This window comes from Podarcis muralis, chromosome 8 (assembly GCF_964188315.1).
Source record: "Podarcis muralis chromosome 8, rPodMur119.hap1.1, whole genome shotgun sequence".
NCBI classification, from domain to species: domain Eukaryota; kingdom Metazoa; phylum Chordata; class Lepidosauria; order Squamata; family Lacertidae; genus Podarcis; species Podarcis muralis.
In genome coordinates, this window is record NC_135662.1 from 15,046,406 (window position 1) to 15,070,317 (window position 23,912).

General features: G+C 46.2%; 1 protein-coding gene across 1 annotated transcript in view; it reads left to right on the forward strand.

Annotated features, from left to right (window-relative positions):
* HAS2 (hyaluronan synthase 2) overlaps window positions 1–23,912 on the forward strand; it is a 44,414-nt gene that overhangs the window by 13,956 nt on the left and 6,546 nt on the right. Inside the window, exons 2-3 of the mRNA XM_028736222.2 lie at window positions 12,328–12,954; window positions 22,763–22,864. Of these exons, the coding sequence (XP_028592055.2) occupies window positions 12,328–12,954; window positions 22,763–22,864 (729 nt within the window). The remainder of the gene's footprint in view (window positions 1–12,327; window positions 12,955–22,762; window positions 22,865–23,912) is intronic.

Consider the following 23,912-nt stretch of genomic DNA (forward strand, 5'->3'; position numbering starts at 1 on the left):
TTCAGCTGTGTTCAGGATTCTGGGCAAAGCAACTCGAGATTTCAGTCTTAATAGTGGGACAGATCCGGAAAGTGCTTGGGGATATCAATTTAGCTTGTGTGCTGATGGAGTGCATTGCGGCAAGCGACAGAGCTTTTGCATGTGGAAGGTCCCCAGCCCCTCCAGGTATAGGGGAGAGAGTGGTCACCTCAGCCCATGAAGGTAGCTAGTAGTAGTAGAAGAAGAGGAGTTTGGATTTGATATCCTGCTTTATCACTACCCTAAGGAGTCTCAAAGCAGCTAACAATCTCCTTTCCCTTCCTCCCCCACAACAAACACTCTGTGAGGTGAGTGGGGCTGAGAGACTTCAGAGAAGTGTGACTAGCCCAAGGTCACCCAGCAGCTGCATGTGGAGGAGCGGGGAATCGAACCCGGTTCACCAGATTACGAAACTACTGCTCTTAACCACTACACCACAAGACCCGGGTTCAAACCTCAGCATCTCCAAAGTAATGGTCTGAAATCTTGGAGAGCCACAGCCAGTCAATGTAGATAATTACAGAGGGGGAAAAGGCTGGGGGTTTGTCTCCAGTGAAGGCCTACCACACAACCCCAGCACCTGCTGCCTGAGGTAGGCACCTCACCTTGCCTACTCCCCACAAGCCAGTTCCTATGTCCTTGTGAACACCTTACATTTGGTTGGAATGAAATTAAATGCAGAAAAATGAATCGTATAATTTTTTTAGAGTTGGAAGGGGATTGAACCTGCAGCCTTGGTATTATCAGCGCCACACTCTTACCAGCTGAGCTATCCAGGCATCATGCTTTCAACATGTATTTTGTACAGTGGTACCTTGGGTTAAGTACTTAATTCGTACCTGAGGTCCATTCTTAACCTGAAACTGTTCTTAACCTGAAGCACCACTTTAGCTAATGGGGCCTCCTGCTGCTGCCGCACTGCTGCTGCACGATTTCTGTTCTTATCCTGAAGCAAAGTTCTTAACCTGAAGTACTATTTCTGGGTTAGCAGAGTCTGTAACCTGAAGCATATGTAACCCGAGGTACCACTGTATAAATGAATTCTATGTGCCAGGTTGGCGGGGGGGGGGGGGGTGGAGGGAGGGAGAACGAGAGAGAAAGAATGAGTGAGATACAGAGATTACTGTAAGTCCTACAGGATGCTTAACTGTAAAGCAACCGCAAGCAGCAGGGATCTCTTAATTGTCACATTGCTGCAAAGTCTACAGTCTTTGGCTAAACTCACATATCAAGCTACCGAAGTCAAAGAATTTCCCACAGATTTTTGCTGTGCTTTTAAGTATGTGGCAAATCTCCCACTGAGTTCAAGGCAGTCCAAATTACATCTGTCAGGTTGTTTTGATTCATTTGTAACTATGGGCTTAATCAGCTACACCCAGGGCCTTTTTTCACATGACCATTTGGCTCAAGCTAATAACCCTTTTAACTTACACAGATTTTGGATGCCCCCTGCTTCTCCACCAGTAGTGCTTATCCATATGTATCACAGCGAGGAGAAGCCCCAGTGGCAGCTTCCAGGGAGATCTCGCGAGAGTGCTGTGATATCTTGCTTATCTCTCCAGAAGCCATTGCCACACAACCCTGGTAAGGAAGGCCAGAGGGGGCAGTGGTGGGGGGATGGCACCTTTCCATTTTGCCTCGGGCGGCAAAACAGGATGGGCCACCCCTGGCATACATGTCACCAAGTTGAGCATAGCTGCTATGCTAGATTTCCGGCAGAGAGTCACTGTTGTTAACCGGGAGGGGAAGGCTGTGGGGATGTTGGCATGGTGCAAATGCACTGGCAGAACGAATCTGGTGCTCCTGCCAATGTGTTTGCACCATGCCTAGCTCTCCCAATGTTGGCCTTGCCCAGGGTGCCACTGAAATTTGAAAGGCCAAAGTCTCTCCCTGTTCCAGGGGCCCACCCTCTGGGAAGCTAGTGCAGCAGCTCTGCCCAACTTCACCAGCCATTTCTGAGCAAACCCCATTGTGCAGGGACCTGTGGACAGATGTTGTTAGACTGCAGTTCCCAACATCCCTGCCCTTTGGCTGTGGTGGTTGTCACTGATGGAGGTTGGAGGGCCACAAGTTTCCCAGCTATATTCTACCAAGTTCAACTGGGTTTATTTTCAGGTAGGACTTCAGGCTTCACCTTCCTCTCCCTGTGGCTTCTCTGTTGATCTGAAACCTCCTTATGATGCTTTCTGGTAGCTCTTATTTTTGTCTGCTGCTATACAGAATCTGCTAAGGATTGTCATGTGTTTGGTTAGGAGCCTTTGGAGGCTATTGTTCTGTGATGTTGTATTTTGTCTGATTATGCTGCAAACTGCTCTAGGATCTTACAGGATGACTTGGATGATGATGATGATGCACAGGACTGGTTGGCTTGGGTTCTGAAAGCTATGATTCCTGCATTGCAGGGTGTTTGGCTAAATTACCCATTGGGTCCCTTCCAACTACACAGTTCTATGATCCTAACATAGTCACAGTCTTCTTAGTCAAGTAGTTGCTTCAATACGCCCAAATTCTTAATGGGCTGAGTTGGGTTGGGGGTGGTTGGTGATTCTGTTTTTTGTAGATGGTTGCAGCATCAAGCAGTGTGTCAATGAACCACCACAGATACAGAACATCACAAGACAGATTGTCCATCACCCCTTTATCCAATGCATAATAGCAGGGGTGGGGGCGGTCTGCCCCGGGTGTCAACTCTGAGGGAGTGACATTTGACGCACCGTCTGCCCGCGACTCCCACCTACCCCTATTCTGGAAGCCTTCCCCCCTCGTTTTGACAGCCTCACGCTCCCTGGCTGCTGGCGGAGGCATGCAGGTAGAGAATGGGAAGGAGGCAGGGGACCAAAGAAGTGGAGGGAAGGAGAGAAGCAATATTATTATTATTATTATTATTATTATTTATACCCCGCCCATCTGGCTGGGCTGCCCCAGCCACTCTGGGCGGCTTCCAACAGAATATTAAAATACAGTAATACATCAAACATTAAGAGCTTCCCTAAACAGGGCTGCCTTCAGATGTCTTCTAAAACTTCAGCAGTTGTTGTTCTCTTTGACATCTAGTGGGAGGGCGTTCCACAGGGTGGGTGCCACTACCGAGAAGACCCTCCTGCCTGGTTCCCTGTAACCTGGCTTCTCACAATGAGGGAACCGCCAGAAGGCCCTCTGCCCTGGACTTCAGCGTCCAGGCTGAACGATGGGGATGGAGACGCTCCTTCAGGTATACAGGACCGAGGCCGTTTAGGGCTTTAAAGGTCAGCACCAACACTTTGAATTGTGCTCGGAAACGTACTGGGAGCCAATGTAGGTCTTTCAAGACCAGTGTTATATGGTCTCGGGGGCCACTCCCAGTCACCAGTCTAGCTGCCGCATTCTGGATTAGTTGTAGTTTCTGGGTCACCTTCAAAGGTAGCCCCACATAGAGTGCATTGCAGTAGTCCAAGCGGGAGATAACTAGAGCATGCACCACTCTGGCAAGACAGTCTGCGGGCAGGTAGGGTCTCAGCCTGCGTACCAGATGGAGCAGGTAAACCGCTGCCCTGGACACAGAATTGACCTGCGCCTCCGTGGACAGCTATGAGTCCAAAATGACTCCCGGGCTGCGCACCTGGTCCTTCAGGGGCACAGTTACCCCATTCAGGACCAGGGAATCCCTCACACCCGCCCGCCTCCTGTCCCCCAAAAACAGTACTTCGGTCTTGTCAGGATTCAACCTCCTGACAAGAAGCAAAAGGTCCCTCAACTCAGGACCCAAACCCTGGAACCACAAAAAGCTCAACAACTTTGGCCAACCCTCCCCTAAAGAAAGCTCAACAACTCCTTGCAATGATAATGGGTAGATCACAGCCAGTCTTTTTATACTGTGAGTAGATGGCAGTCTCTTGGGAGTCCAACCAGATTTCAACTAGAGTCCAAAGAAATTTTCCACACCGGGTACCACCTGACCTTGCTATGCCACTGCATAATGGTTTTCAATGGAGCCAGTTCACACGTCCAGCTGCTCCGTCATCTGGCACTGAGAAACCAAGTGATGGACACAGACGTGTAAGAAACAGCCTTGAAACTTCAAACTGCTGGCGACACATTTTAGGGTGTGACTCTGTAGATCCTGCCAGACCAAGGGTTTAGATCTTTTAAGAATGCGTCTCCATTACAGAATCTGGAATAAGCTTTCTCTCTCTGAAGCTGTACATGAAAGCAAGCTTACTGCCTTTTTTTAAACCTCCCCCACTCTTAACTTTAAAATCTCTAAAAAGGGTTCCTTTCTCTTTGACTCCTGTCCTTGTGATCTGCTGGAAGTGATTGAATACGTCCTTTTCTAAGTTATAAAAGGGTGTAGCCCCCATCCTCCCCTCCCCCATGCCGTAAAGCCCTGTAAGACAGAAATGTAAACAGTTGATGAGTGTTGTATGGCTATAGTTAAGTAGAAAATCTTTTTTCCCAGCCTTTCAAAGGGATGGTCCTCAAGCATATAGTGATGTCAGAGGGTGTAGTTCCAAATCAGATGTGGCCAACAGATGGTGTGCTGAATATTATCAGCATGCACACAGAAAATGGTGAATGTAAGGAAAATGTGAATAATGGGGAAAGGGGCAGAAGTTTGGGGATGGGTCTGGCTACACTGCCAGAGTCTTCGGTTTAGGAATACATTTCAGTAGAAAAAGTCTAACCATGTGACACATCAATATGTTTTCTTAGCTAAGGCAGCAACCCTAAACTCTGCATTAGAGAGGTAAAGATAAAAAGGTAAAGGACCTTTGGACAGTTAAGTCCAGTCTAAGGCGACTATGGGGTTGTGGCACTCATGGCTGAGGGAGCCGGCGTTTGTCCACAGACAGCTTTCCAGATCATGCAGCCAGCATGACTAAACCGCTTCTGGTGCAATGGGACACCGTGACAGAAACCAGAGCGCACGGAAACGCCGTTTACCTTCCCGCCGCAGCGGTACCTATTTATCTACTTGCACTGGTGTGCTTTCGAACTGTTAGGTAGGCAGAAGCTGGGATAGAGCAACAGACAGAGCTCAGCCCGTCACATGGATTCGAACTGCCGACCTTCTGATCGGCAAGCCCAAGAGGCTCAGTGGTTTAGACCACAGCACCACCCACATCCCTCTGAAGAGAGGAAGTCCCACTGAACTTGGTGGAACTCTTGTTCTGACAAAACACGTAAGATTATGCTGCAGAGACTGTATAGAAGGGCACATTACATGTGCACTTCAGAATTCATTGAAATTCTCCATTAGGGCTCCTCCATTATCCACCAGTCCTGGCCATCTTGCTTGCCTTCTTACCTGTAACCAGTCCAGTGGGTGGCACTGACTGTCAGCCTCCTCCTTAGTCTCAAGTTTTGGAAGATTTGGGACAGACAAAATAATAATAATAATAATAATAATGATAATAATAATTAATAATAATAATAATAATAATAATAATAATAATAATAATAATAATAATAATAATTTTATTTATATCCCACCCTCCCCAGCTGCTCAGAGCAGCTAACAACAGTAAAAATAACACAGTTTACATAAAATCACAACAATTAATCGAAATACATTCTAAAAACAATTCATTCTAGAATCAATTCAGCGTCAAATTAATGACAAAGCTCTATGAGGATTACAGAAGGAGGGGGTCAGGCTGTGCCTTGGCCAAAGGCCTGGTGGAACAGCTCCGTCTTGCAGGCCCTGCGGAATGATGTCAAGTCCCGCAGGGCCCCAGTCTCTTGTAACAGAGCGTTCCACCAGATCGGGGCCACTGCCAAAACAGCCCTGGCTCTGGTTGAGGCCAGCCTAACCTCCCTGTGACCCGGGATCTCCAAGATGTTGTTATTTGAAGACCGTAAGGTCCTCCGTGGGACATACCAGGAGAGGCGGTCCTGTAGGTACGAGGGTCCTAGGCAGTCATAGTTAAACTGTGGAACTCATTCCCACATGAGACAGTGACTGCTTTCAAAACAGATTAGACAAATTCCTCGAGGAGAGGCCTATTCATGGCCACTAGCCATGATGGCTATGTGCCCACATCCCATTTGATTGTTTCCCACAAGCAACTATTCAGCCACTGTGGAAACAGAATGAAGGACTAGATAGGCCATTGGCCTGATCCAGCAAGCTCATATTATGTTTTTAGTGTTGTTGCCCTTGTAGTATGCAGCTCTGAGAAGCAATGGGGCAATCAAGAATTAGTTGGCTCTGATTCCACCTACTGATGGTCTCCTTGCTGTTTGCTCCCTCAGTCTAGTGAGCACCAACCACCATTGATCAAACACATGGCCAGCCAAGCTGTGCACGAAGCTGAAGTCATTTCTTTACTTGCAGTAGACCCATTGAAAGTAATGGTCCTAGCTTAGTCATGTTCATTAATTTCAGCAGGTGGGACTCTTGAGTAAAACTTAAGTTGAATACCATCCATGGAGTTGAAGACCTGAACAGTCGTACCTTGGTTTTCAAACAGCTTAGTTCTCGAACATTTTGGCTCCCAAACGCCACAAACCCAGAAGTGACTATTCTGGTTTGCGAACTATTTTTGGAAGCTGAACATCCGACGGGGCTTCAGATTGGCAGCCCATCAGAAGCCGCACTTTGGTTTCTGAATGTTTTGGAAGTCGAACGGACTTCCAGAACGGATTACGTTCAGCTTCCAAGGTACGACTGTATTTATTTGTATACTGCCCTATATCTGCATGTCTCAGGGTGATTCACAACATAAAGTCATAATATAAAAACGCAAAATACATAATAAAAAAGCGCCAATAAACCCCCCTTCCAAAACACATTTTTAAAGGGCTTTGGCTGTCAATCAGCCAAAGGCCTGGTTAAAGAGAAACGTTTTTGCCTGGCACATAAAGGTGTATAATAAAGGCGCCAGCCGAACCTCCCTGGGGAGAGCATTCTACAGTATCCCCTTTGAAACTGCAGGGGATTCTGGGCTGCTCCTTTCAGATTGCATGCAGCTTGCAATATTGCTGTTCCAAGCAATGACTTCAGTTGCTTGCACATCTTGGCTGGCATGATGGTACCACTGCATGCATCACATCATAATTGGAAGTTATTGTAGCCAGAGAAGTTGCTGGAAAATCTTAATCTGAATGAAGGAATGATGGTGACTTGGCTAGGCTCCTAGTTCTTCCCCTTATTTGATGTTTGCTGAAAGCTAAGAAAAATTATACACAACACTGGGTGCCACTGAACTGGTACGCATGGTACCTTTTCCCTCCCTGTATTGTTTGAAGTCTGGTGTTTGATTGCTATATATGAGATCTGAGGATACATGCCAAACAAAAATGTTTGAAATTTAGGAGGGGGTCTATCCCACCTAGGGATGGGGGAGAAAGTTGATTTTGTTAACATTTAAAGGCAACTACCCTGATGTTGGGAAAGATGGAGGGCACAAGGAGAAGGGGATGACAGAGGATGAGATGGTTGGATGGTGTTCTTGAAGCTACCAGCATGAGTTAGATCAATCTGCGGGAGGCAGTGGAGGACAGGAGTGCCTGGCGTGCTCTGGTCTATGGGGTCATGAAGAGTCGGACACGACTAAACGACTAAACAACAACAACAAAAGGCAACCTGCCTAATTAACACTCTGAAGGAATACGAACTGAAACATAGCAACCCTTTGGAATTCACACTTCTCTGAATTTTTCAACTTAGCTGTCCAGTCTTCACGTAATGCATACAAAATTCATATTCTATGGCAAAGATTGCATAAGAGGCATACAGTGGCACCTCGGGTTACATACGCTTCAGGTTACATACGCTTCAGGTGACACACTCCGCTAACCCAGAAATAGTGCTTCAGGTTAAGAATTTTGCTTCAGGATGAGAACAGAAATCGTGCTCCTGCAGCGCAGCGGCAGCAGGAGGCCCCATTAGCTAAAGTGGTGCTTCAGGTTAAGAACAGTTTCAGGTTAAGAACGGACCTCTGGAATGAATTAAGTACTTAACCCGAGGTACCACTGTATATTACTTTAAATTGCATACAGAAATGCATTGCATTGGGCAAATTGCACACAAACATTTGTATAGTAGGAGAAATTTGCATGAGGTTTTTTTAAATACAAGATTCTCAAATTGTTGTGGAAATGTGGAAAACTGAATTTATGATTGGAAAAATGAGAAGATGAGAGAACCTGAAATTGACAGATTACCCACCCCTAACTACCACCTTCCTTTTCCTCCTCCCCACTGTTTTTATCTTTGGATCTTGACTGTTTTCACACACAAATACTGCATCCTGTAGAACTCTGTTACATTTTATCTGCACAATCAGAATGAATTTCAGGAACCAAAAGTCATTCTGAAAAATATGGTCTTTTAGCAGTCTGCCCCCAAAATGACAACTAGGCATTCCATTTTGGTGACTGTAACCCTGGTTCAAGGAGCCATTTGGTACCAAGCTTATATATCTGAGTTTCTAACTCTGGGGTCTGAGGAGTATGTCGCTTGCTGCTGACCCCTCTGCTGTGACGCACTCACAGTTCCAGGCCCATATAAGCCTATAGCCAGTTTTCTGGGAGACAGTTCAATTGAACTCTCTTGAATAGACTTGTCTAGGCTGAGTGGACTTGAAGGGTTGTGCTAAGTCTTGCCCTATTGCAATGCAACCCAGGTTTAAAGCAGAACTTTCTGAGATACTGTCTCCCCCCATGCAATGCAAATCTATGCATCTTTACTCAGAGGTAAGTCCTGTTGAAATTACTTCCACCTTTGCACGATGCTATGCATACTGACCTGGGAGTAAGCCCCACTGAGCACAGTGCAATGAATTTCTGAGTAAAGATGCACAGTGCTAAGCGGCAAGTCTCTCAGTTCCTGGAAAGGTTTCAATATATACACTTTGCTTATTACTGTGGTGCCTTCGCATCTTGTTCACTTGTTAAGTCTTGCATTCTTGTTAGATCATGCATAACTTGCGGAGTTTAGCATTACGGAGATTCCAGAGACAGACAAGCTAAGGATGCCAGAAGTTGCCAGATTCTATTTCAAGTTCTGAAAGGGCTCAGCCTATATATAGTCTGACACCTCCTTTCTCTCTCTCTCTCTCTCTCTCTCTCTCTCTCTCTCTCTCTCTCTCTTTCTCTCTCTTTAAAAAAAGACCTTCTAATATTAGTATAAGCAACACGGAAGAACAGCACAGCTGATGAAGTCACTTTGTGCTTCAAGATTTCTCTAGCAAGTTAAGACTTGAAGCGGGAGGATATTGTACAACTTTTCCGAGACACTTGTAACAGTCAACTGACAAGTGTACGGATTTTTGGAACTCTTGCTCATGGTTTTGTCACCTTGGAAAAATGATTGCTCTAGGGTTTTGTTTTTAAAGGGGGCTTATAAACTGTGTGTGTGTGTGTTTAGGCTGGAAAAAATATGGGGTCACTCTTGGTAGTTTATATTTAAAATTCATGAAAGCATAACAATAAGAATTCCATGCCTAAGAAAGGCTGGGTTTCATCTCAAATATTGTTTTGCTGGTGTGTAACTTAATACAGGTATGGTGCATTTCAAATGTATGAAGCATTTTACATACATTTTCTCAGTTCTCCCTCTTATAGTCGTGTAAAGCAGGCAAATTTTATCCCCATGTTGTGGAGGGAACGTTGAGACCAAGAAGACAGATGATCATACAAAACACCTTGTGAATTGATTGCTGTGATGAACTTTGAACTAGGGAATTACACACATTAATTAGCTGCTACACTGTATATTCCTTGTATATGCAATTTATAGGTACTTTGAAGGCTATGAAAAGGACCACTCTTTATTACACATGCATTGGGACTTAGCAGTTCTAGGTAAGGAATCTAACAAGAAGCCTTAATGGGAGCATAGTGTCTAGATCACAAGAAGTATCGAATACCTCTCTGTGCTACTTTTGTCGGACTACACTTTGAGTACTACATCCAGTTCTATCAGTTTAAGACTGATATCAGTAAACTGGAATGTGTCCTGAGGAGAGTGGCAATGATGCAGAAAAGGGAGTGGAAATCTAGTCTTCCGGAGAGAGGTTGAAGGAGTTGCAAGATATGATTATAAAACTATATGAAAGCCTTTTTAAAAAAACTGTCATATAAAATGATCAGATATGTTTTCCTTCAACTCAGAGGGTGGTACCCAAGTCAAAGGGATTTATTAGACTAAACATTAGGAAGAGCTTCCTGATGGTACAATCTGTTCAACAGTGGACCTGATTGTACCATCAAATAGTGCTGGTCTAACTCTCTATGAACTACAAGAGGTAGTTAGAAGCAGCTGGTTATGTTACATATTGGTACTGCAGGACCAGGGAGAGCTCCCAGAGACTACAGGAGTTACATCCCAAATGGGAAAGATAATTTAAAGGGACAGCACCTTGGAATTGAGCCATGCAGTGTGGCACCACTGAATGGGTTTAGACTGCGGCCACTGCCAATTTCTATTCCTTGGACAAAATGTTTGATTTGCCAGTCTCTGGTTCAATCTCCTAACTTGATTCCTGAGGGGCTCAAGGATCTCCTAGGTAGACAATCCCGGTTCGAATCCATAAATGAGAGGTGTAGTCATATGGGGAGAGGGATAAGATACACCATAGTTTGTAGGAATTGGCAATTTCCTGCTTAAGTGAGCATTATCCACTAGTTTGTTTTTCTTGTTTTGCATTTTAGTCTGTGCAACATAAAATACAGCCGTAAAAAGGACCCTTAATGCACATCTGTCTCAGGAGATAAGCAGAATTGCATCCAGAAATATAGTTTGCTTGCGTCTTCTCTGCAGCTGCTTTCAATTGTCCTCTGGTTGTACCCTACATGAACCAGGTCACGCTGACCTAAGAAAACAATGCGATGTGAGGCACCGTGGTGCTGATCCAGATAAACCCAGGTCATTTAGAGCCCTTGCATTTGTAGGGGAGCAGAATATCAAATGGGGGGAATCAAGGGTGAATGACAGTGACTTGCATTTTTTTTCTGCTTTTGCTCTTATTTGCAAGGCATTTTAAGTAGACATGCAGGGACCTGAGACCTGCTATGTTCCCCTGGCACACACAGTTGCAAATACCCAGTTGCCACTGTCCAACATATGAAAGACCATCATATCCCACCATGGAGCCCATAACAAAGCAATGGTTTATCTGTTGATTATTGCCTGGGCTTGTAGCACAAGATCCAATCAACAGGTATCAGACAGGACTAAGTAGCAAGTACAAAAGTTTATTGACAAAACCTAACATTTTCCAAGATGTTCTATAGAAACGCTTTGGGAATTTTGAACTACATTTCTCCTGGTGAAGAAGTAGCTTTTTATAAGCTCAAAACATGATTCATTTGGCTCTGTTGTTAATGCAGCATCCAAGATAGATAAATACGCGCCAGCATTTTATGTAGTTTGAGTAGAACTATAACCAGATTGCACATGATTGTTTGCAATGATTCTACCATTATTGCTCCCTGTTTTTTCAATATTACATATGTCTCCCCTCAATCAGAATCTGGAAGCTATTAACTTGCAGCTTATAGCTGTGTCTTTGGTGTCATAAACCTGTTTCCCTCTATCTAGCTGTGGGGAACTTGTGGCCCTTCAGTTGTTGTTGGTGAGGCTACCTGACCTCCCTGTGGTTGAGTCGATGCCGCATACCAGGATGGAGAAGGGAAGGGGGAGAGGTTGTGGTGAGTTCAGTGCAAATGCACAGGTGGAGCCTACCTAGTGCTCCTGTCGGCCTGTTTGCACCGCACCAGCCTCACTGCCCCCGTGTCCCAGAATACAACAGCAACTCAGGCAGAGGAAGATCAGGTAAACGGCGTAGCCTTGCCATGCAGTCCACTGCTACTCCATCTCCCATCATTCCTGAATATTGAATACATCAGCTAGGGAGTTGGAGTGCAACAAGTGTCACAGGTTTTCTTAAAGTTGAAGGGACCCCTGACCATTAGGTCCAGTCGTGGCAGACTCTGGGGTTTTGGCGCTCATCTCACTTTATTGGCTGAGGGAGCCAGCGTACAGCTTCCGGGTCATGTGGCCAGCATGACTAAGCCGCTTCTGGAGCAGCACATGGAAATGCAGTTTACCTTCCTGCCAGAGTGGTACCTATTTATCTACTTGCACTTTGACGTGCCTTTGAACTGCTAGGTTGGCAGGAGCAGGGACCGAGCAATGGGAGCTCACCCCGTCACAGGGTTTCGAACCACCAACCTTCTGATCGGCAAGCCCTAGGCTCTGTGGTTTAACCCACAGCGCCACCTGAGTCCCAACAGGTTTCCTTACCCCTGCCTTAAACTAACCCCATCATCTCTTTTATCCAGAAGTATGCTTAAGTAACCATGACCTGTCTTGATCCATTGCAGATGCATTGCGAGAGGTTTCTATGTATCTTGAGAATACTTGGAACCACACTCTTTGGGGTGTCCCTCCTGCTTGGGATCTCCGCTGCTTACATTGTTGGCTACCAGTTTATCCAAACGGACAACTATTACTTCTCCTTTGGACTCTACGGCGCCATTCTGGCATCGCACCTCATCATCCAAAGCCTGTTTGCCTTCCTCGAACACAGGAAAATGAAACGGTCTCTTGAGACGCCCATCAAGCTGAACAAAACTGTCGCCCTTTGCATTGCTGCCTACCAGGAGGACCCCAACTACTTAAGGAAGTGTTTACTTTCCGTGAAAAGGCTCACCTACCCTGGAATTAAGGTGATTATGGTCATCGATGGGAATTCTGAAGATGACGTTTACATGATGGACATTTTTAGCGAAATCATGGGCAGGGATAAGTCTGCTACTTACGTCTGGAGGAATAACTTCCACCAGAGAGGCCCCGAGGAGACGGAAGAGTCGCATAAGGAGAGCATGCAGCACGTCACTCAGCTCGTCCTGTCCAACAAAAGTGTTTGCATCATGCAAAAATGGGGCGGGAAAAGAGAAGTGATGTACACAGCGTTCAAAGCACTGGGGAGAAGCGTGGATTATGTGCAGGTAGGTATGAAAAAGCCCTTCTTCACTGCCAAGTAAAACAAGCCTCCAAAGAAAGCAGGTCTTGTACATCTTGTGCTGGACGTTGCAGTGCGTAGCCTATCCTAGTCCCTCGGTGAACAGAGCGCCCCTTTCACTCTCCATTTGGAAAACAGCAGGGCTGTTGAAAAGCTTTAGCTTCTGAAATAGTTAAGGCTGGTCAGATAGTACACAGTGACACATCATGCTGGTGCAGGGCCAGTTTTAAGGGGATGGGCAGAACCTGACACTGAGCTGTGCAGTTACTTAACTTAGAAGCGTTCACAAACCATAACAAATTCAGACACCAGTACACCGGGTGTGTGTGTGTGGCACTTACGTGCCAAGGCCCCGTGACCCGCAGTTCCCTAATGGACAATAAACACATGGACATGAGTGTTTTGGTTTATGGGTTCAAATAGGCCACAATTTTATTGGTTACAGATGTGAGCGGTTTGGCTTAGGCATTGGGTGAAGCCAGGCTAGATCTCTACTCCAACCTGCCTGCAGGAAGTCCATCTAAGAGTAAACCACCAATAGGGGGAGCCCTATGACGTACATCAAATAGGGGCACCCCAAGGGGTTCCCACTGGGGTTGTGACATGGCCCTAGCCCACGTCTGACAGAATCAGACAGAATCCACACCCCCGGATCCCTTTAACAGGATACCCTTACTGAGAGGGGCAGGCAAAGGCTACAACCTCCCCTCCATCCAAACAAAGGCTTACCCAATGCCTAACCTCACAAAGAGATTACCTTACCATATTCTTTGCATACTGGACCTTAACTCATGGTCCAGTATGCAATGAATATGGTAAGGGGAGCACCCCAAAACCTGCAAATGATATCTATGATTATCTGGACCCCGAAGCATCACCAGTTTGAAATTGGGACAAACATTGTGGCAGCCATTTCTTCTCTGAATGATATTCTTTTCCCAACCATATTTTTTAAAAGCAGGGATAGATTCTTTGCCTCTGTTTACACATGCTTCTGTTTACCTTATCTGTTTATTGGCAGTTGTTTCTAAATCCATAGATTAATCACTTGCTGAATTACATATCCTGCAACAGCAGCTGGTGGGGTGGTAGCACTTACCTGCCCTATCAACCTGTATTACTGGGAAGGAGAAGGGAGAGGTGGTAGTTTGGCCAGCGCAGTGCAAATGCGCTGGCAGAGCCAACCTGTGCTGCTGCCAAGTGCGCTTGCATTCTGCCAACTCACTCACGGCCATCTCACCCTTCCCAGTACACTGCAGTGATGCAGGTGACAGGAGGTCAGGTAAGCACTGCTGTCCTACCTTGTTGACCACTGCTGATAACCTGTATGATGGCTATGAATCAGGGTTATAAGACTGCAAAGACAGCAGTTACAGCCTCTCAGTGGGCTGTTGGTCTGAAGAAGAGAATTGCAGAGTGTGGGTTGCTATTTACTTGTCTCATGTAACTGGGATCTCCCACTATCTATTAGCTTACATCATTAGGGGAAATGCTCTGTTTCTGGGAACTTACTTGAATTCAAGCCAATTCCTTCAAAAGGCGAAAGCGATGGAACTACACTAGGGAGTTCCCAACGAGGAACTCTGAACTGCAGCTGATCCTAGCTGAGCTCCCAGTCAGAAACAAAAAGTCCAACTTACAAAGGGACACTCTGGGTTTCAATTTTAAGTGCCCAGCTGTTCCTTTGTAGCTGCATCCAGAGGTACCCCATACCTATGATGGGGTATAGGGCACAGTTTGTCAGAAGAAGCTCAGCAAGCAAACTTGGGACTCACACCAGGCCCAATTACACCCACAGGACAGAGGTTTCACTACTGCTGAGCTACAGGAAGTAGTGCGACTCATGCAACACGTTGGCGGTTAATATACACAGAACAATAAATTATACATTCTTTATCAACCTTCTGAGAAAAATAGAAAACATTAAACAAAGCCACAGAGACTTGCGAACTACCCAACCTAAAATGAACCTATAATGTCTGGTTTCAATAGGTTTTTCAAATGCTTAACTCAGTCTTTTAGATAAGTTCGTGCAGATACCAACAAAAGGTAAGTTCGGTGTTATTCACAATACCGAGAGATGCTAGTGGAGTTGTAGATAGAGGTTAATGAAGTTGTGGATGACAGGGTGCAGGTGTTTTGCACCTGTTTTGCCCTGGCAGTCCAAGTAATCACGAGGCCGCTGTTCACCCCCAATGGGGCCCTTTTACTGGGGCTTGCAGGTAGCACATTCCCAAGATAGTTTATCGGGCTTCTTCAGTGGTCTAATCTCAAAGTCTCGATGCGTATATTGATATTCAATCTTATAGAGAATACTCTTTCTTGGCTTAAGCTTAAGAGACTGATTTGCTGAGCTACAGGAAGTAGCAAGTTAACATGGAGAAATGGAAGGGACGAGAGGCTGGAACTGAGTGGGAAAGGTTATGCTTTCTGTGCAGAAAAGTCCTAGTTTCAACCCCAGCATCTCCAGGGAGGAGATTCCTGTGTGAAACACAGGTGGTGATGGGGGGGGGGGAATCTTGCCCTCAGGATTGTGGGTGTGACATCACACACACATGCCTCCCCACAGCCAGCGAGGCACCCCTTTCCATAGGGAGGAGCTCAGCGAGACACTGCCTCCACATCTGAGCCCCACTCCCGGAAAAGGATGCTTCACTCGATGGTTGCAGAGGGCGGAGCTCCCCCCCCCAATTATATATAATTGTGGGTGCCAGGGAACCCTTGTCCCACTGGAATTGGCTGCTATGGAGGTGTTTCAGTGGCAGCAAGTTTAGATGATAGTAGATGAGATAGTCCCATAACCTGACTGTACAAGAGTGTCCTATGTTGTTATGAAGGGGTTGACCAACCCCCTATCTCTGGCAATCTTTTTCTGCCTCAGTTGCTTTTAAGCAAAAAATATATAATGGGTACCCAATCCAATGGGATTGAAGTTGCCTCGCTGTGTTACTTAACTAGTCCAGTTTCCTAACTGGTGTAAAAAAAACCCTGCCTTTGTTTATATCTACAAATTGTTGAAAGCATCATTCGCGTTGCTGCTGCTTGCAAATAAGGTCTCTCTTAGAAAGGTCATAGAATCTTAGAGCTCAAAGGGACCCAAGGGTTATCTAGTCCAACCCCCTGCCCTGCAGGACTCTCAGCTAAAGCATCCATGACAGATGGCCATCCAACCTCTGCTTAAAAGCCTCCAAGGAAGAATACGATAATCTTTATTGTCATTGTCCCATACAGAACAATGAAATTGAACAAATCTACAAAAGACATGCAAAACAAACCTGCTATCACAACCTGGTTAGCCCCCTAAAAACTCTGATACCCCATTTTTAAATACAATATACTCCCATAGATACTCCTTAAAAAGGTAAAGGTACCCCTGCCCGTACGGGCCAGTCTTGCCAGACTCTAGGGTTGTGCGCTCATCTCACTCTATAGGCCGGGAGCCAGCGCTGTCCGCAGACACTTCCGGGTCACGTGGCCAGTGTGACAAGCTGCATCTGGTGAGCCAGCGCAGCACACGGAATGCCGTTTAACTTCCCGCTGGTAAGCGGTCCCTACTTATCTACTTGCACCTGGGGGTGCTTTCGAACTGCTAGGTTGGCAGGCGCTGGGACCGAACGACGGGAGCGCACCCCACTGTGGGGATTCGAACCGCCAACCATACGATCGGCAAGTCCTAGGCGCTGAGGTTTTACCCACAGCGCCACCCGTGTCCCCCTAGACACTCCTTACACTGCGTTTAAAACCCAAATCGTATTTGGATAGAAACTGTTTCTCAGGCGGCTAGTCCTAGTCTTTATAACCCTGTACCTTCTTCCAGAAGGCAGAAGCTGAAAGAGATCATTATCCTGCGCACTATCCTGCGCTATCTCTGCAGCTTTCTTATAGCACCTGGAAGCATAGATTTGATCCAAGGTGGGAAGAGTACACCCAATTATTCTCTCCGCAGTCTTTATAACCCTGGACAGCATTGTTTTTCCCCCTGATTGTGCAGCTCCCAAACCACACACACAAATCATAAGTTAATACACTCTCAAGAGTACAATGGTAAAATGCCATCAACAGGTCCTTTGAGAGATTGTTTTTCCGGAGGATTCTCAGAGTCCACGGCTTCTCGTGGGAATCTGTTCCACTGTCTTTAACAGCTCTTACTGTCAGAAACCTTCTTTGAATGTTTAGCCGGAATCTCCTTTCTTGTAACGTGTAACTTGAAGTTCTGTCTTCCATGTCTTCCATGAAGCTCTGCCTCCCACAGCCCTTGAGATATTTGAAGATGGCTATCATATCTCCTCTCAGTCTCCTCTTTTCCAGGCTAAACATACCCAGCTCCTTCAAGTGTTTCTCTATACCCTACACCCCTCTATTCCAGGAGAGGAAGACTAGCATCTGTACCATAGCCTGGGTCCTGGGTGCCCCTACCAGTGGTGACTGGTGCCCAGTGGGGCTGGTGAGGCAGAAGGCAAGGGGACTACAATATGGGAAACCAGAGCCAATGACCGGCAGCCCCCACCTCATGGCTGGTTGTAAATAAGGAGGCAGACAGGTGGAGTAGGTTAAGGTTTTTGGGCACTGGCCCATTGGGGTTATGGAGCAGCCTCCAGTGGCCCTACCACAGTCATTAGGGTGTGGGAGTCACCTGCCACACAGAATTCACCCCAGTCCCTTGAACACCCAACACAGTGTCAATCTGTGGCAGTATCTTTGTGCCGCAAATGCCTCACACCAGGGCCTGCCTATCTGCATTCCTCCAGAGTGAAGAGCCTTGAACTTTGGTAGCAGAGATCAGCTTTTGAATCCTCACTCAGCCCTGAACCTCACTGGGGGCCAACATTTACACCATATATGTAAAACTTCGATAAAAAGGTAAAGGACCCCTGACAGTTAAGTCCAGTCGCAGACAACTCTGGGGTTGTGGTGCTCATCTCGCTTTACAGCCCCTGAGAACCGGCGTTTGCCCGCAGACAGTTTTTCCGGTCCATGTAGCCAGCATGATCAAGCCGCTTCTGGCGCAACAGAACACCAAAACCAGAGCAGCGCACGGAAACACTGTTTACCTTCCCGCCGGAGCGGTACCTGTTTATCTACTTGCACTTTGATGTGCTTTCGAACTGCTAGGTTGGCAGGAGCAGGGACCGAGCAACGGGAGCTCACCCCATTGCAGGGATTTGAACCGCTGACCTTCTGATCGGCAAGCCCAAGGGGCTCAGTGGTTTAGACCACAGCGCCACTAGTAAACGCTCATGGCTTCCCTCAAAGAATACTAGGAGCTGTAGTTTGTTGCGGGTGCTGAGAGATGTTGGGAGACGCTCATTCCCCTCGCAGAACTACAGATCTCAGAATGGTTTAACAATCAGGGGAAACTGTGGCTCGGTTGTGAGGGGAGTAGAGGCCTCTTAAACAGCAACACCCACAACAAGGAGCTCCCATAATTATTTGGGGGAAGCCATGATGGTTTAAAGTGGTATCGTGGTACTTTAAACATATGTTGTGAATGTGGCCTGTTGGGACATTCTTCTCCCTCCCTCCCTCTTTCTGTCTCTTGGCCCCAGTCTACCTCTCTGAAAGGATAAAATGGGGGCAACCCACGCCCATGTATTCCTCCCCAAAGCTCAACGGCAATTATAAATACAAGTAGCCTGCATGAGTTAGTTCTTTCTTTGTAAGCTTTTTGCCCCTTCCATTTTACCAGGCCTAGTAAGGAAAGGGGGGGGTATGTCTATGTCAGATGCAGCCCAGCTGGCAAATAATCCTTGCCTGCAGCTTGTACTTTGCAAAGGGGGTGGGTGGGTGCTGCCTAATTCATTTTTAAGTGAACGGTGTCACTGAGGCTTTAAAGGCCAAGCTTTTGCCTTGAGTGAGGTAATGCAGCTGTAAAGGATGAAGCCAACACTCTTTGGCTGAGGGATCTCTCCTGTTTGTATTTCTAAGCTCCCCTCCTCCTCCCCACCCAGCCACCGCCGCCTTCCCCCTGCTTCTTAACAAGTTTTTATAGGGCTTTAAAATCTCTCCATTTTCGCAGACTCTGCCAATCCTTTGAGATGCTCTTTCTGAGCAGCAAGAGCATCTGTTTGCATATGAGTGCCTCAGAGTTTCTCACAGAATGAATCATAGCCTCGGATCCCAGCAATACATCTGGCAAAGGGGGGGGAGGGTTTTTAAGAAGTGTTGTTGGGTTTTTTTAAGCAACAATCGAAGAGGGCTTTTTAACATTTTGATTCACTGTAAATAATTTCATTTCTAGCCTCAGGTGGCAGATATGGTTCTTCCACTCTCCATAGCATCCTCACAGCAACCCTGTGAGTAGCTTGGGCTGAGAGTATGTCACTTGCCCAAGGTAGGGATGGGGGAATATTGAATTCAGTTCTCATTTAAAGGTGAATTTACCTAAATTACACTTTGCGAAACGGTACACAAACCGAAACACAGCTGTCCTCTGTAATTCACACCACTCTGAATTTTGCAACACAGTTCTCCCACCAAGTAATTTGTACAAAAATGCATATTCTAGAGTAAAGTGTGGATATAAATGTCTATATGAGTGAAAATAGCATGGAAACATACATTCTACTGAGGAAAACAGCTTTGTGAAAACATGCATAGGAGGAGAAGGGCGTACAAAAGCTCTGCTTATCTGGAGAAATTTGCACTAAAATGCTTACAGTTTTTCATGAGGGTTTTTAAAAAAATGTAAACGGATTCTGAAAGGCAGAGAACCAAACTTAAGACTGGAAAAAATGGGGCGCAGTAGACACGCCTGGAGAAACCAAAATGGCCAGATTTTTCTTGTTCCTAGCTCCATGGCAAAATAGGGATTTGAACCCTGGTCTCCCAGGTCCTATGACACCACATTAGCTCTTTCAAATAAGAGAGATTTATCATAAATATCAGGGAATATGGCTACCCAATGCTTCACAGAGCTTGCTTGTTAATGTACCTGCCACATGACACACCTGACGTACAAGGCAAAGCAGAATTGCCACATTGTGGTGCACTAACAACCCTAACAGATGCTGGTTCTTCCCCTAACAGCATTCTGAAGGCTGTTTTTGTTGCCAAATGGACAAAAAGGCACCTCTAATGGTCTCTAAGTCCATATGCAAATGACTATAATTCCCCCCCCCCCCCCGCTTCTAAATGAAGAGAGTACACATTTGTAGATCTCGTGAATGGGAAAGGTGTATTTACATTCATATTTCAGTATTCATGCCTTTCATGCCAGCTATGAATAGAACTGCTTTCCACCCAGTAATCTATTGGTCTAACTGGGAAACTAATGAATGGGAGTCAGAAATATTAATAAACACTCTCTTTATAGCAGGCTCCCCTATAACCTGTTAGCACCACCCTTGGCTCTGTCCCTTGACCTATCAGATTCACCTAGGGTCACTGTCAGGTCTATGACCTGCTCCTGGTGAAGTTGGTGATAAAAGGCCTGGGTTTGAATTCCTGCTTGACCTGCGAAGTTTCACTATGTGATCTGGTCATGACTGGTCAGCTCAACAGGGTTGTTTTGAGGATAACTGGGGAGGCCCAAGTGAATGTTACCCAGAGCTCATTAGAGGAAGGCTTAGAATAGAAACATTTGCAACAATTAGTGGGTGGAAGGAACTTTGAATTTCAATTCTCTCCGTTGCTCGTTTTTCCAATATTAAATTTGCTTCTCCAGATTTCTGCAGCGATTTGCATTTTTCAAAGCAATCCTCATGAAAATTCATTCAGTGTCACATGGAAGGAGGGAACAAGCTTGTTTTCTCCTTCTCCAGAGGGTAGGACTCGAACCACTGGTTTCAAGTTACAATAAAGGAGATTTCTGACTAAAACTTTCTGACCGTAAGAGCTGTTATAACAATGGAACAGTCTCCTCTGGGAGGTTGTGGACTCTCCTTCCTTTTTAAGCAGAGGTTGAGTGTCCATCTGCCATGGATGCTCTATCTGAGATTTCTGCGTTGCTACAATTCTATGAGTCTGTGTCCCTTGAGGTTGGGGAGACCAGCAGCAAAACTGGGCATCGGAATGGGGATGATGCTCCTTGTGGAGTGCCACCTGAGGCAGCCACCTCACACAGCCTCATGGTTGAGCCGGTTGTGCTCTGTCTTCTGCCCTTAAGTGAGCATCTGCTGCCATGATCATTTTACTCAACAACTCTTTTCAAAGGAGAAGAAAGCCATACCTGCAGAACATTTCAAACATACTAGAAATGAGATCAGAATATCCTTTGAAACAATAGGTAAAGGTAAAGGGACCCCTGACCAGGTCCAGTCGTGACCGACTCTGGGGTTGTGGCACTCATCTCGCTTTATTGGCCGAGGGAGCCGGCATACAGCTCGTCCGGGTCATGTGGCCAACATGACCAAGCCGCTTCTGGCGAACCAGAGTAGTGCACGGAAACGCTGTTTACCTTCCCGCCGGAGCAGTACCTATTTATCTACTTGCACTTTGACGTGCTTTTGAACTGCTAGGTTGGCAGGAGCAGGGACCGAACAACGGGAGTTCACCCCGTCGTGGGGATTCGAACCGCCAACCTTCTGAACGGCAAGTCCTAGGCTCTGTGGTTTAACCCACAGCGCCACCTGCGTCCCTTTTGAAACAATACAAGAGCATAATAACAACAAGCAGAGCAACATTAAATGCTACAAAATGCGAGCAAGCGATTATGAGAAACAGTTCTATAGGTGTATTGTGAATGAGAGAGCTCCATGAAACACAGGTTCAAAGAGATCTGGTTGGCAGAATCAGCTTCTGGAATCATATATACATGAATGGCTAAACCTTCTGTGAGTGAAAAAAAAAGGGGGGCTATCGTATTTCTTCCCAGATCCTCTGCCAATTTTTATAAGCATCTGTAGGTTCACTCATCATTCATTCCCCCTTAGGACAGCGGGAAACTTTTGAACTGGGGGCACCAAATGCATCCGGTTTCCTTCTGTCAAATGGGATCAGGAAAAGTGCAGAACACCCGCAAAGTCCCCCCCCCCCAACACACACACACACACACACACACACACACACACACACACACACACACTTCTCCATGCCCCATCTCATGAACACGGTCCTTGTTCAAAGAAGTTGATCCAATGTGCGAATAAAATAAATACCTCTGATTCTGAGAACAGACATTTCTTTATAGCCACAGTACTCACACAACTGCTGTTACATTTAAAGGGTATGCCTGCTAGCTTGACACAAATAGGGTTTAAAAGGAGAAACATTGCAGATTCCGGTGGGAAGTGTTTTAGAGCGAGCGGAGTCAGATGTGAGGAAACAAAGAGAATCTTTAAGCCTTACAATGTGAAAAAGTGCATAGTTGAAATTTGCAGTTAAAAATTGAAATCTGCCAAAGGCATCATCCCCTTATGTGAACGGGGTAACCTTTTTTCAAGTTTTGTAAGTGTTGCTAAGCTTTGAAGAAGAAGAAGAGTTTGGATTTGATATCCCGCTTTATCACTACCCGAAGGAGTCTCAAGGCCGCTAACATTCTCCTTTCCCTTCCTCCCCCACAACAAACACTCTGTGAGGTGAGTGGGGCTGAGAGACTTCAAAGAAGTGTGACTGGCCCAAGGTCACCCAGCAGCTGCATGTGGAGGAGCGGAGACGCGAACCCCGTTCCCCAGATTACGAGACTACTGCTCTTAACCACTACACCACACTGGCTTTGCCAACGTGGGTCCCACAACCTGTGATTCGCTTGATAGGATTTGTTTCGAAACGCAACATTTGTGAAACACAAAGTTTTCGGCAGTGCTGACTCTGGTTCCTTTATTAATTCCACATTTACTTATTTTTCTCGTGGACAGGTTTGCGACTCGGATACAATGCTTGATCCAGCTTCATCAGTGGAAATGGTCAAGGTTTTAGAAGAAGATCCAATGGTTGGAGGCGTTGGGGGAGATGTGCAGGTGAATATAGCAATTTTCAAACTCTGCATCAAAGACTGTAAATTTAGGGCCACCTCTATGTGCTCCCTTGCAACTTTGCAAGTGAAGATTGATAGTCATGCAGGAAGTAACATGCATATTTTATGTGCATTGTGAACATTTCTCCTATAGTGGATGCATAGATCCAGAAGTCACTGGATATCTAGGCTGGATTTGGGAATATTGATCCATGAACTTTCCACCGAAGACATTCCTGTGTTATGCCACAGTTCATGCATTTACAATATGTTTGCTATTTCATTCCGAGTAGGAAATGGTAATTCAGGCAACCACGATTTGCACGAGGGTTGTGTTCTGGGTCATTGTGCATGACATAAGCCCACTTACACCCCCTTTTCTGCCTCCATTCCCAGCCACTTCCATACACTGTCACATGTCCTTATTGGCCATTGTCTGCACATGAGCCATGTACCCTCCAACATTTCTCCAATGAAAATAGGGACGTCCTATTCCATAATAATGGGACACGAGTGGCGCTGTGGGTAAAACCTCAGTGCCTAGGACTTGCCAATCGTATGGTCGCGGTTCGAATCCCCACAGCGGCGTGAGCTCCCATCGTTTGGTCCCAGCTCCTGCCCACCTAGCAGTTCGAAAGCACGTCAAAGTGCAAGTAGATAAATAGGGACCGCTTACAAGCGGGAAGGTAAACGGCGTTTCCGTGTGCTGCGCTGGCTCACCAGATGCAGCTTCGTCACGCTGGCCACGTGACCCGGAAGTGTCATTGGACGGCGCCGGCTCACGGCCTCTAGAGTGAGATGAGCACACAACCCCAGAGTCGGACACGACTGGCCCGTACGGGCAGGGGTACCTTTACTGTTATTCCATAATAATATTTATTATTACTGGTTTAGCATTTATACCCCACCCATCTGAATGGGTTGCCCCAGTCACTCCGGGTGGCTTCCAACATATCTAAAAACATGATAAAACATTAAACATTAAAAAGCACACATCCCTATCTTTCCCCGCCTTCAAACGGTTTGGGGGTTGGATAACTGAGCTTTTCTGC